Here is a 13,340-nt window from a genome sequence, read left to right on the forward strand (position 1 = left end):
GGAGCGGCTGGTAGTTTCGAACTGCTGACCTTAAGGTTCGCAGCCCGATTCGTAACCACTACGCTACCAGAGCTCCTTAATAGTTCATAGAAATCTTGTGATTTGCCAGTGCACCCTCAATAATTCAAATATAATATTTTAAAGGAAGATTTTATGGATACATTTACATGTATACTTCTCTAGTTTTTCATCAGTGAATTCAGAAGGAAAAAGGTAAAGTAGTAATAACAAAAATAGAATTTCAGGCTTTTAGGGAAAAAAAAGATTTTATAAGGGCTGACTTGAATGGTTTTGGCATATACCAAATTTGAGGTAAAGATAACCTATCAAACTAGTAATAAAAATAATTTTCTAGTACTGTTATTACGTAAACTCTTAAAATTAGCATAGTTTAGTTTTTCCCCCAAAATAACCATTTTAAAAACAGATTACAATGGGAGCATGTTTTGGTTGTTTGTCTACAATGTGAGAACATGCTAGAGAAAGGGAAATGGTTTGTATTTTCACACATCTGCCCATCTAGTAATCTGTTTCTCAAAACTAAAATTAGTTCATATCATTTTGCATCTGTTTTAATCTTAAGCTAAACTACAATACACATTTTTAATTTAAAAAGCATTAGCCTATGCAGCAGTTGCATTGAGGTGGGAGTGTGTAAACCAATTAGGAAAATCACACAAGAAACCTCACATGTAGATGTTACACAGGATGAGAAACTCAAAAGAAAAATGTAAGACTCACTGTTCAGCAGGAAGGAGCTATATAATGATTTTTATCCCCAAGGGAATGCCAGTTGTTAAGAAAATAAATAAAAATGAGTTACTAAGGAATTTTAACCTAAATATGAAGAACATATGGTTAGTCAATAATAGTAAATAATCCATGCAACTATGCAAATCAGAAAGAAAAGTAATATTGCACTAAAAGGGGAGTCCTGCTCTCAGCCACCTCTCTCACTGACTCAAAGTCACCAGCCATTTCCGGTATGCATTGGCAAACCTGGCTTGCTCTACATTCCGGCAGGTGGACAGTACTTGATCAATGAACCTGTGCTCCATTTCTAGGCCCACAGAGTCTGGAGCTGGGGTCCGCTTCAGGCGTTTGCTTTCCTGGGAATAGCCCTGCTTGCTAGAGTCATTCAGTCCATCCACCTCCATCGCCTGAGACGTGTGGGCACCTGCTGGGATGAGGTGCAAGTCACTCAAAGTCCCCCCAGGACTGTCTGCAGGTGACAACTGGGTCATGCCATGAAGATGCCTACCATTCAAATGATGCTGAAGATAAAAGATATGCCTCCTGTGAAAAAAGCAAAGGTAAAGGAGGGGAAAAGAAAAAAAAAAATCACAAAATCAAGCTTTTCAGGAAAAACAAAACATTAAGTTGATAATTTAAGACATACAGTGCTCAGTTTCCCTGTCTCTTTCCTAACCCAGGACAAGATGCAGAAAAGAATGAGCTAGGACATAGTCTCTGGGAAATTGAACAGAGCCTTACAAACCCAGTTTGCTGGTTTGCTTGTGAAAAGGAATACGATCCAAAGGCTTTCCAATAAACATTTACAGAGATGAAAAAAAGTTGAAGTTGTTATTTTTGGGTAATTTAGAATTAGAAATGGGTCTCAGCTCAATTTCCACTCTAAATTATAAAATCAAAAGAAATCAAATATTAACCTCACTGATATCCTAAAACACAACTAATTCAGAGACAAGGGGATTAAACAGGTCCTCCAAAGGCTTTTAGACCAGGGCTCCTCCCCAACACCTGCTTTAATAAGTACAACAGATCTGTGGTAGCTGCTTGTATTATCTAAAAAACCAAGTGAGCTTTCCCCGGGATCCATCACTACAGTCTCATTAAACACCCATTTCAGGGGAGCTGTGCTGGACTCTGAGCAGTGCCCACCGGTCCTGTTCACCCTCTGTGGACACTAGTGTTCCTGGCCTTAGACTCTCCTGGAGGTGTTTATTAAAAATGAAGATCCATGTGCTTTGATTCAGTGGGGGGGCACATCTACTGTGGTCAAGTAAACAACACAGATTCTAAAATGCTATGCATCATCATTTATATTAACAACTGTAAACCCTTAAGAGAATTGTACGCATTTCTCCAGCATCTTCTGAAGTAGACAGGAAGTGTATAACGTGCCCATTTAGTGGAAGGTGAAACCTAAAGAACAGTTGAGCTGCCCAGGGGTGATGAGTCAGCAGTGGCCTCGGTCATGTACAGATTGTTCCAGCAGTCTCTCACCTTACCCCTAAACTCCAGTTCACCTTTATAGGAATAAAGTGAACTTCTCCTCTCTCAATCTAGCTACCTTCCAAACATATACATTAAAACAAACTGCCCAAACTGTACTATTAATAGACCTAGATATAAAATAACAATAAAAATCTATTAAGATCAAAACAACATGCAAGTTAAGATCTATCTTCTCTCTTGAAAATAAGGAAGAAAAGTATCTTGGTTTTAAGAGACTGGTCTATTTACAAAGTGTCACAGAGGAGAGACACAGGCTTCTATCTTCTGAATACACTTAGCATGGAATAGCAACTCCAATAGCAAGTTAGCCTGGAAGAAAAACTAGACTGGAAAGAGAAGGGGAAATTCTCAATGAGTAAAAAATACATACTAATTTTTCAAATGCCTATTTCTTGTCCAACACAGGCAAATTTTTGTTTACAAATACAATTCTATATGCCTGGAAGCAGAGTATGTATTTATGAAGAGATCTCAAACTAGATTAATAATTAAAAGAAAAAAGATCCAAGCAAAGACTCACAGACCTTGAGTTCATTCCAAAATAAAATTTACTTTACTGTCAAACATCTGTAAAAATCAGGTTATGAGATTGCTAACCTCTTTTCATTCTTTCATACTAATCTTGTGCCCCTCTTACATGTTCCTTTAAAAACACATAAACTGCCAAGATATTACACTTCGGAAGTTAATTTATCTTGGATAAAGCTTAACTTATTCTCAAGGTATCATCAATGGGTCTAAATCCTGACTGTGCATCAAAATGACCTCCTAAGGCTTTTTGTTTGTCTTTTAAGCACAGGTGGCAGCACCCCATCCCAGACAGCAGAATCTCCAAGGAGGAATCCAGACACAACTGCTTTACTTTGGAAGAACAGGTTATTCTGTTATACAATCAAAGTCGAATATCACCATCCTAAACCATGGGCAAAGATCTGAGTGATGAACCTCACACTGATTATGACAACACAAAGCCAAGAGGACAGAAGTCAGATGTAGGACCTGTGCCTCTCATAAAGGGAAGCACAGTTTCATACAGGAATGGGCTTTCCCTTCTCTTACCTATGACACCATAGAGTTTCATGTCCTGGGTAGGTATCAATGAGATCTGTGGTGAATTCAACTTCTTCTTCTAGAAGATGAGGAAGATTAATCCGTGATTCCGTGGTAGAAGTTGCCTCTTCATCTTTTGGAAGAACTAGGGCTGGCTCGCTTCTCAAAGGGTTTTGATCCAATACTGAACTGTCGATCACAGTTTGGCTAATCAAAGACTTTATCAAAAACTGGCGGTAGTGAAACCCACTGTGGTCTGAAACATGCATGGATGCCCAGTGCTTAGTAGAAGACAGTTCATCAAGAAGAATCTTGTAGGAAGAAAAAAAAGAAGTGAAACAAGGAATTCCCAATATTTTTTTCCTCCATTAACACTTTGGGTTTCTCTGATTCATTCTTTTTTTTTTTTTATGATGTCATTCCTACTAATATTATTGAACCCCTTCTAACTTTCTGTAAAACGAGGGTAGGGCTATTGAAGAACTCCCTGGTATTATTTGTATATGATGCCCAGCAACTACAGTGCTGTCAATAGCTCAATGTATGATAGTTTGTCCTTTCCCTTATAAAGAGGTAGAAGACATTAAAAGTTCACAGAATTTAAGGATTATTTGTCCTTCTATTTCTGGGCCTTGATTAATCACATTCTGATTGACACCCATAGAGAAAAACTAAATTCTAAAATAATGATAAATATTAGGATGTTCATTCGAAGTAATGCTAACATAGAAGGAAAAATGGTAAATTCAGGTTACTTTGATATAACTGCTTTTTACAAATTAACCAAATATGAGGAGATAACAAAAGGTCTGTGGAAAAATTCCATTATATTTTCATTCCATTTTCCACAAACTTTTTGAAGCCCCCTCATATGAGCTAGGTCTGTGATTCAAACCAGCTGATCCTTGAAAACAGTACACAGGGTCGCTATGGGTCGGAATCGACTCGACAGCACTTAAAAACAACAACATATATGTGCTGTCAAGTCGGTTCTGACCCATAGAGACCCAAGCTCCTGTTTCCGAAGAGCTTGAACCACCGATTTTGTGGTTCAAAGCAACTCTGTAGTATAGCGCATTAACCCACAGTGCCACACCAGGACGCCCATATGAACTATAGTTAGCACATTATTTATTTAACAGAAGGCTCGATGTAATTATTTATTCTTTACTGTAAGTGCTTGTTTTGTTCATTACTTAACTCCAAGGGCTTAGCACAATGAATGATACAAGAGGCCTTTTAAAGCACTCACGACTTTCAATATTCACCCCAAACTCACTTAGCATTAATGATAAATGTGATTCTAAAATAAGTGAAATAAAATTCAGCAGTGAATTGTTTAAACCTCTGCGCTACCAAGCCTACAAACTAAAAGTTTTCAAATGGAATGATTTTTTTAAAAAAAGGAGCAATCATGAAAAATAAATTATCTAGCAGTTTCTTAGAGAGGTATCAAACATAGATGGATTATGATTAGCAAAAGATAAAACTGACCAGGGAAAGCAGGCACTCCCAGCAGCCTCTGGTCCCAGTACTGACCAGGGAAGCCAAGGGAAGTCTCTGGAGAAGGGAGACAAGGGGAAGGAGGCCACCTGAACTGAAAGACTGGCATCTGAAAGGCAGTAATGGAGAGGGATTGTTGTCCTTGTTGTTAAGTGCAATCCAGTCGGTTCCAACTCAGAGACACTGTATAGGGTTTCCAAGGAGCAGCTGCTGGGTTTGAGCCACTAACCTTGCTGTTATCAGTCCTTAATTATTAATAAAGCTGAACATTTCTTCTGATTTGTCTTCTTTGGTGAGCTTCCTGTTTTGTCATTTGTGATATCCATTGCTTTTCTTATGTGTCTGTACGTAATCTCACCACATTAGGCCTCTCATTTCCACATTGTTATGAAGTGCCGTCGAGTCAGTCTGACACACAGGAAGCCTGTATCATAGCATTTCTGAGGAACATATAGGTTATAAGTTTTTCCTCAATACTATTACTGCAATATGAACTTCTGGTGTGGTGCTGCAGGCTCAGCACTGGACTGCGAACCACCAGGTCAGCAGTTCAAACCTACCAGGTGCTCCTTGGAAAGCATCTACAGGGTGGCTGTGAGTCAGAACTGACTTTATGGCACTTAACAACAATAATTACTGCAATTTAGTCTTTAAAATCCTCTTTTTCCTTTATAAAAATTTTTAATGTTTGATATATAATGTGAGGTTACAACCCAACTTAATTACAATCTATAATGTCAATCAATTTTATCAGCATAACAAATGGAAAAAAGGCTCCGTTCTCCAATGATACGAAATGCCCCATTTCTCATCAGTGCATCTGTATAATGCATGATGGGCTTTGTATTCTCTCCCATTACTCTATTTTTACCCTGCCAGGACCAGGGCTTTAGTCACTCGATTTTTATCAACATCTTTTTATCTAGCAGAAAACGCTATCTCTACTTTTCTTTAAAAAAAATCTCAGCTATTCTTGACACTTATTCTTTCAAGTTAACTTCAAAATCAATTTTTGAAGTTTAAAAATAAATCTAAGCAGTATTTTTATAGAAAATTAACTGTATTATGAATTATTTTTAACAAAATAGGTCTTATTTTTCCACTCAGAAATACAGTCTGTCTCTTCAGTTATTATTTTTTTAGAGTCCCTCTATAAAATTTTTAGTTTTCTTCATATAGAGCCTACATATTTCTTCCTAAAAAAAAAAAAAAAAAATTCCGTGGGTATTTTACGTTTTTCCTTGCTTTAATCAAAGGGCAGATTTAATTTTTTAAAAAAATTCTCAATGTGTATAATACTCTACAAATATAGAATTATTTTCACACATCCTTTGACAAATGTAAGTTGCTTTAAATCCACAGAGCTCAGTAAAATATGCGGCTAATGTGATATATCAATGATGTGAATATCTTAAGTCTAAAACAAAACGAAACATGAATTTGCCAATTGTATTATTTTTCATGGTTTATACGTAACTTCTGGAGTCCTGGTCTGGCACTGTAGATTAAGTACTGGACTGCTAAATGCAAGGTTGGCAGTTCAAACCCAGCAGCTGCTCCTCGGAATCCCTACACAGGGCTTTTATGAACTGGAACCAACTTAACATCAACAATACACTTAACTTCTAGCACCTACCCTTAGATCTAGGACTAAATTACATTTCCTGATCCTGTTCAAGGATAGAGGGTGTGTCTTCTCCTGAGTGGTCACAGGTATGCACTGGGCTTCGTACACATTCTGCTCCAGCACCGAGTGGCAGGAGCACTGTCTATAGTCATGGAATGAAGCAGAAAGGACTGTCCTCATCTGTAGATCAGACCTCAGGGGGACTCTGTGGGTACCTTGCTAGAATTCATTTGAACTATACACCGGAACAGAAAGAGACAAAATGATCAAGCATTTGCTATATGACACATCTGTAGAGCTTCTAACCGCTGGAGGTAGCAGGTATGCACTACGAATGCCAGAGTCAGTCTACTTCAAACCCAAAAGGCTGTACGCTTACTCGTTTCTCATGCAGAATGGGAGTTTCTAGAGAGCTCGTTATTAGCCTATGATATTAAATTATGTTCAAAGTCATACAGTCAGTAGTAAAGCAAGATCTGGGATCCAAGCTTCAGTCTCAAGTGTCCAGCTTTCATTTTAGTAATGCCAAGTGTTCAAGAAGTAGAGGAAGAATTATTAAATAGTTCCCCTAAAGGGGGCAGGAGAATTGATTATCAATATTAATAGCAAAATTACTCATTGGTCTGTCTACCGTCCTGTATATTAACAATTACAAAAAACTGTCTAGTGTATTAATTTTCTCAACTACCCCTGGTAACTGGAACAAGGAATACAGATAAGTATTTTTTCTAATGAGACTGATTACAGCATCACTTGAGACCAACAGAGTGGGAATATCTGTGGGGTTACCTTATGAAATTAGGAAGTCCTAAACGCTTATGGAGACTGGGATGTCTCTAGAAGATAAGCACTGGGCTAGGAACCACAAGGTCAGTGGTTCAAGTCCACCAGTTGCTCCTCGATGAAAGATGAGACTTTCTGCTGCCACAAAGATTTACAGCCTCAAAAATCCTATACATTTCTGACTCGATGGCATCAACAACAACAATACAAACTTGGAACAACATAACTGATTCTCCCACTTAACAACAAACTCTTGTGAGAGCAAACAACAAATAAGACTTAAAACATTTTGAAAGGTTTTTGATAAAATTTAATAAGCCAGATAATTTAAGATCCAAATAATCTAAAGATAAAAATTATTGACATCACCCATAATGGGAACTTAGATTTTTTTTCTACTTCTGCAAATTGTAACCTGTGTGGATGGATAATCTAGTGCCCTATCAATTCCTCTAAGTACACGTTTGCCCACATAGTTAAGTCCTTTGTCAGAATTAAAATAAGCTTGAGAAAATGAAAACTAGGTCTAAGCTTTAATATGGCAATAATGTGAATTAATTTTGGAGACAAACCTATTGGCTAATTAAAGAAAAAGACAACAAAAAGCAAAGCGATTAAACCAGGGCTAAGCTAGTATTTTGTTTGGCTTTACAGGTATGTCTGAAAAGACGTTTGGCAAATCACTCATCCAACTTAAATTACATACTTAAAAGAAAATGTGGTAACATGTAATACAATATACTATTAATTACTAAAATAGTACTTTCAAAATTAAATTTATACTCAGTGCAACCTTATTCATTTGTGATTATTTTATACACAAAGCATGAACATAGCATTTCTATACTGAATTCATCTCCCCAATTACAGATTTAAATCTTTCAAAAACTAATTCAGCCCTGGAGGTGGTGCTCAGTCATCTCTGCCATGAAATTTGGAAAACAATTCCCTAGCCAACCAACTGGAAGAGATCCATATTTATGCCCATTCCAAAGAGAGGTGACCCAAAGGAATGAGGAAACCATCGGACAATATCATTATTCTCACATGCAAAAAAAATTTTGCTGATAATTTAAAAATGGCTTCAATAGCACACTGACAGGGAACTGCCAGAAATTCAAGTCAGATTCAGAAGAGGATGAGGAACAAAAGATATCACTGCTGATGTCAGATGGATCTTGGCTGACACCAAAGTATACCAGAAATATGTTTAATTGTTTTATTGACTATGCAAAAGCTTTTGACTGTGTAGTTCATGATAAAGTATGGATAACACTGGAAAGAATGAGTATTCTAGGACACTTAACTGTGCTCATGAGGAACCAGTTCAAACAGAATGAGGGACCACCAAATGGTTTAAAATCAAGAAAGGTATGCACAGGGTAGAATTTGTGCACACAGTAGAATTTGTTCACCATACTTATTCAATCTGTATGCTGAGCAAATAATCCAATAAACTGGATTATACGAAGAAGATGGAAACAGGATTGGTGAAAGACTCATTAACAATTTACAATATGCAGATGATACAACCTTGCTTGCTCAAAGCAAAGAGTACTTAAAATACTTACTGATGAAGACTAAAGACCACAAACTTCAGTACATTCAGTACCTCAGTGTAAATTAACTTAAACAAAAATCCTCACAACTGGACCAATAAATGACGCCAAGAAATATGGAGAAAAGATTGAAGTTGCCTAAGACTTAATTTTGCTTGGAGCCACAATTAACACTCACCTAGAAGCAGCAAGTCAAGAAATCAAACAACATACTCCATTAGGCAACTATGCTACAAAAGATCTCTTTAAGTGTCAAAGAACAAAGGTGTCAGCTTGAGAACTAAGATATGACTGACCCAAGCAAGCCATGGCATTCTCAATAGCCTCATAAGTACACTGACACTGACAGTACATCGACTGGGAACTTCCAGAGGTTCAAGATGGATTTAGATGAGGATGTGGAATGCAGGATATCATTGCCGACGTTAGAGGGATCTTGGCTGAAAGCACAGAATACCAGAAAAATGCTTACCTGTGCTTTACTGACTATGCAAAAGCTTTCGATTGTGTGGATAATGACAAACTATGGATAACATTGCAGAGAATGCATATTCTGGAACACTTAACTGTGCCCATGAGGAATCTATACATAGACCAAGAGGCAGCTGATTGAAAAGAACAAAGGGACACTTAATGGCTTAAAATTAGGAAAGGTATGTGCCAGGGTTGTATTCTTGACCATACTCATTCAATCTGTATGCTGAGCAAACAATCTGAGAAGCTGGATTATATGAAGGGCATGGCATCAAGACTGGAGGAAGTCTCTTTAACAACTTGTGATACACAGATGATAAAACCTTGCTTGCTAAAAGTGAACTGGGCTTAAAATACTGATGGAGATCAAAACCACAGCTTTTGGTATGGGTTGCACCCTAATGTAAAGAAAACAAAAATCATGACCACTAGGAACTATAAACAAAATTATGATAAATGAGGAAAAGACTGAAGTTGTCAAAGACTTCATTTTGCTTGGATCCACCAACAACATTCATGGAAACAGCAGTCAAGAAGTCAAACGATGTATTACATTAGTAGTGTATGTAGGCAAATATGCTGTACAAGATCTCTTTAAGTGTTGAAAAGCAAAGATGTCAGTTTGAGTCCTAAGGTGCACCTGGATCCAAGCCACAGTACTTTCAACAGTCTCATATGTATGTTGGACAATAAATAAGCAAGACCAGAGAAGAACTGATGCATTTAAGTTATGGTATTACAGGAGAATATAAAAAGTAATATGGACTGACTGCCAAAAGAACAAATCAATCTGTGTTGGAAGAAGTACAGCCAGAATGCTTCTTAGAAGCCAGATGGCCAGACTTCGTCTCTCACACCTCAGCAATATTATCAGGAGGGACTAGTCTCTGGAAAAGGACATGATACTTGGAAAAGTGGAAGGTCAGAGATAAAGAGGAAGACCCCCAACGAGATGGACTGGCACCGTGGCAGCAGCAATGGGCTCAAGGGCAGCAAGGATTGTGAGGTTGGCACAGGACCGGACAGTGTTTCATTCTTTTGTGTATAGGGTTGCTGTGAGTGACAGCACATAACAACGATTAGAAAGTAAAGCTCCTCAAAAGCAGGAATGCAGATTTTTATTTTGTATTTTCACTGCTAGGAGTATTTGACCAATAGTGACTGTTTGTAAATTATTTCCCCTTAAGAGACACTCTTGATAGCACCTAACAACAACATGTATGTAGAAGTTGGACAATAAATAAGGAAAACAGCAGAAGAATGGATGCATTTTAGTTACAGTCCAGGAGAACAAACAAATATGTTGTTAAGTATAGCCAGAATGCTCCTTGGAATTCAGGATGGATTCTCAACCTCAAACATGCTATCAGGAGGGATCGCTTTATCTCTGGAGGGTCAGAGATAAAGAGGAAGACCCCTAATGAGATGGGCTGGCACAGTGGAGCAGCAATGGGCTCACCAACTGTGAGTATGATGCAGGACTGGGCGATATTTCGTTCTGTTGTGCACAGTGCCTCTGTGAGTGACAGCTTGCAACAACAACAACAATTAGAAAGTAAAGCTCCTCAAAGGCAGAAATGTATACTTTTTTGGTATCTTCATTGCTTGCAGTTCTTGACCAGTAGTGGATGTTTTGTAAATAGAAAGCGACTGCTGCTAAACAGGAGAATCTGTAAGTAGAGGGATTATCAATGTACGTGTTAGGGAGCAAGGGGGAAAGTGTCAAGCCAAGAAGAATTAGGAATTCTACGAATTCTCCTTCAGTCTCCAAAGATAGAGTTGTCTCTCAAACTACATGGACTGCTTGCAAAAATCTTAGAATCAGTTAAGGGTAAATGCTGACATCTAAGTGAGAAGCCTACATACAAGGAAAAAAGCCCCAAAGAATATAAGCTTTTCAAGAATATTCCCTATCACCTAGAGAACTGTAATTTATTATCCAAAGAGTTCTGCAACAGGCAAACGAGGGAGGAAACGTTTGTGGAAAAACTCCATTATCTTTTACATTCTATTTTTCCACAGACTCTCTGAAGCCTCCGCACACTGGCAAACTAAAGAACAACTTGTAGAACAGTTTGTAAGAAAACAGATTCTTTGAAAAGTTTCCCTTTCCCCATGCTACCCTGTTGTTGCTATTAAGTGCCATTTAGCGGCTTCTGACTCATAGTGATCCTGTACAGGCTTTCCAAGGAGCAGCTTATGGGTTTGAATTGTTGACCTTGAGGTTAGAAGTCTAGTGCCTTCCTTACAGTGCTATACCAGGACCCCTTCATGTTACCCTAGAGCTTTAAAAAAAAGTAATTTTATACATTCATATACCATTGTTGTTGCTGTTAAGTGCTGTCCAGTTGGTTCCGACTTACAGTGACCCTGGTATAGGGTTTTCAAGGAGCGGCTGGTGGATTTGAACTGCCAACCTTGCTGTCTAGTGCATTATCCTGCAGCACCACCCCAGAACTCCATATAATTCATTCATTTAAAGTCTACAGTTACGTGTGTTTTTTAAAAGTATATTCAGAGTTGTACAGTGATTACCACGATCTAATTCCAGGATATTTTTATCATCTCCAAAAGAAAGCCCATACCTGTATGACTCACTCCTTTATTGCACAGACTCTGCCAATCACTAATCCACTTTCCAGCTCATGAACGTGCCTATTAGGGGGGTTTCAGAACTATCCAGAAAAAATATAAATGGAATTTCATTCAGTTTCATATCTGAAATCTTTCACTTAGCATGTTTTCAGGGTCCATCCCTACTGTAGCTCGTATCAGCACTTCATTCCTTTCTTTGGCCGAATACTATATTTCATGCATGTTCCACGTTTCGTCCATCCACCCACTTTTTGTGGGCTCCCACCATTAGGGTGCAAGTATCTGTCTGAGTTCTTGCTTCCAATTCAATACCATACTATGTCTCATTATTTCTGTAGGAGGAATTCCAGGAAGTGTAACTGCTAGATTAGATTCATTGTTGTTGCTACACTCACAACAACCCTGTGTAGGGTTTCTGAGGTGATGAATCTTCAAATGAACTGAAAGCCTTATCATTCTTCAATGAATTGCCTGGTGGCCACCAGTGATTAAATCAGATAAATTTAATTCAAGATTAAATTTTTTTTTAAATTCCAATAAACACTGTCATGTTGCCCTTCAGTAACATTATATCAATTTCTATAATGCTCATTTTTATCCCCTTATCAAAGGTATATATCAGCACTTTAAAAAATATACTATCAGTTTTCTAAGCTGTTCTAGACAACTGGTCTTTCTGTGATTACTTCTGACAGATGAAGCATACATAGGAGGACATGATCTACTACGTGGGCCCCAAAGGTTTGTAACAGTAGAATGGAGATTCTGAAACTGCAGTTCTATTCACTGAGACAAATGGGGGAGGGGGAGACCCTGGTGCCCATGGGAAGCAAGAAAAGGGCCAGGGATGAATGCAAGCCTAGCTTGGGCAACTGGGTCAACACATCACTAAAAAGCTGTTCTCTTAAATGTCAGATAGTGCCAAGTCACCAAGAATTTTACCTTCTAGACAGCCTTGGACCCTTGTTCCTAACTTTATGAGAATTACACTTGAAAAGGTCCACATCCTAGGAGGAAAGCCTGCAGAACTCTCAGCTCATGCAGATTCTGCCTTCCTCTTTGATTCTCAACCCTCCATGTGCCCATCCCAGCCACAACTACCCAGTTGTAGAACTGAGATGGCCTGCTGTAAAGCACCTCCACAGCACACCAAATAACCTGGACTCATTCCTGGACTCAGGTTACACACTGTCACCTTCCTCTGGCAGCTGCTTCCAATCAGTCTGGCCTGGACTTCTCTGTGCTGTGTACCTTGTGCTTCCCTCACTGTGCAAGTGCCACACAGCTCTGTGATTGCTGGGATCTGCTTTGGCTAGCTTTTCAACTTGACAGCAAGCCTCTGTCTTTACAATGGCACACCCGTGTACAAACAGGCAATGCCGAGGAACAACAGGATTTCAGTTTTCTTTTATGACTAAACTGCAGCAAGTTGAGCAAGCACATTTGTAGCCAGTTCTACCTAAATATTTTATCTATGGGGAACAGGAAAA

At 38.4% G+C, this 13,340-nt stretch overlaps 1 protein-coding gene across 1 annotated transcript in view; it reads right to left on the reverse strand.

The window, feature by feature from the left end:
* Positions 1-953: 953 nt before the first annotated feature.
* The window catches only part of PTAR1 (protein prenyltransferase alpha subunit repeat containing 1), a 59,167-nt gene continuing 46,780 nt past the window's right edge, over positions 954-13,340 (reverse strand). The window contains exons 6-8 of the mRNA XM_006834911.1: positions 3,319-3,620; positions 1,262-1,296; positions 954-1,180 (exon numbers count right to left, since the gene is read on the reverse strand). Coding sequence (XP_006834974.1) covers positions 954-1,180; positions 1,262-1,296; positions 3,319-3,620 — 564 coding nt within the window. The remainder of the gene's footprint in view (positions 1,181-1,261; positions 1,297-3,318; positions 3,621-13,340) is intronic.

Source organism: Chrysochloris asiatica, unplaced genomic scaffold, assembly GCF_000296735.1.
Source record: "Chrysochloris asiatica unplaced genomic scaffold, ChrAsi1.0 scaffold00014, whole genome shotgun sequence".
NCBI classification, from domain to species: Eukaryota; Metazoa; Chordata; class Mammalia; order Afrosoricida; family Chrysochloridae; genus Chrysochloris; species Chrysochloris asiatica.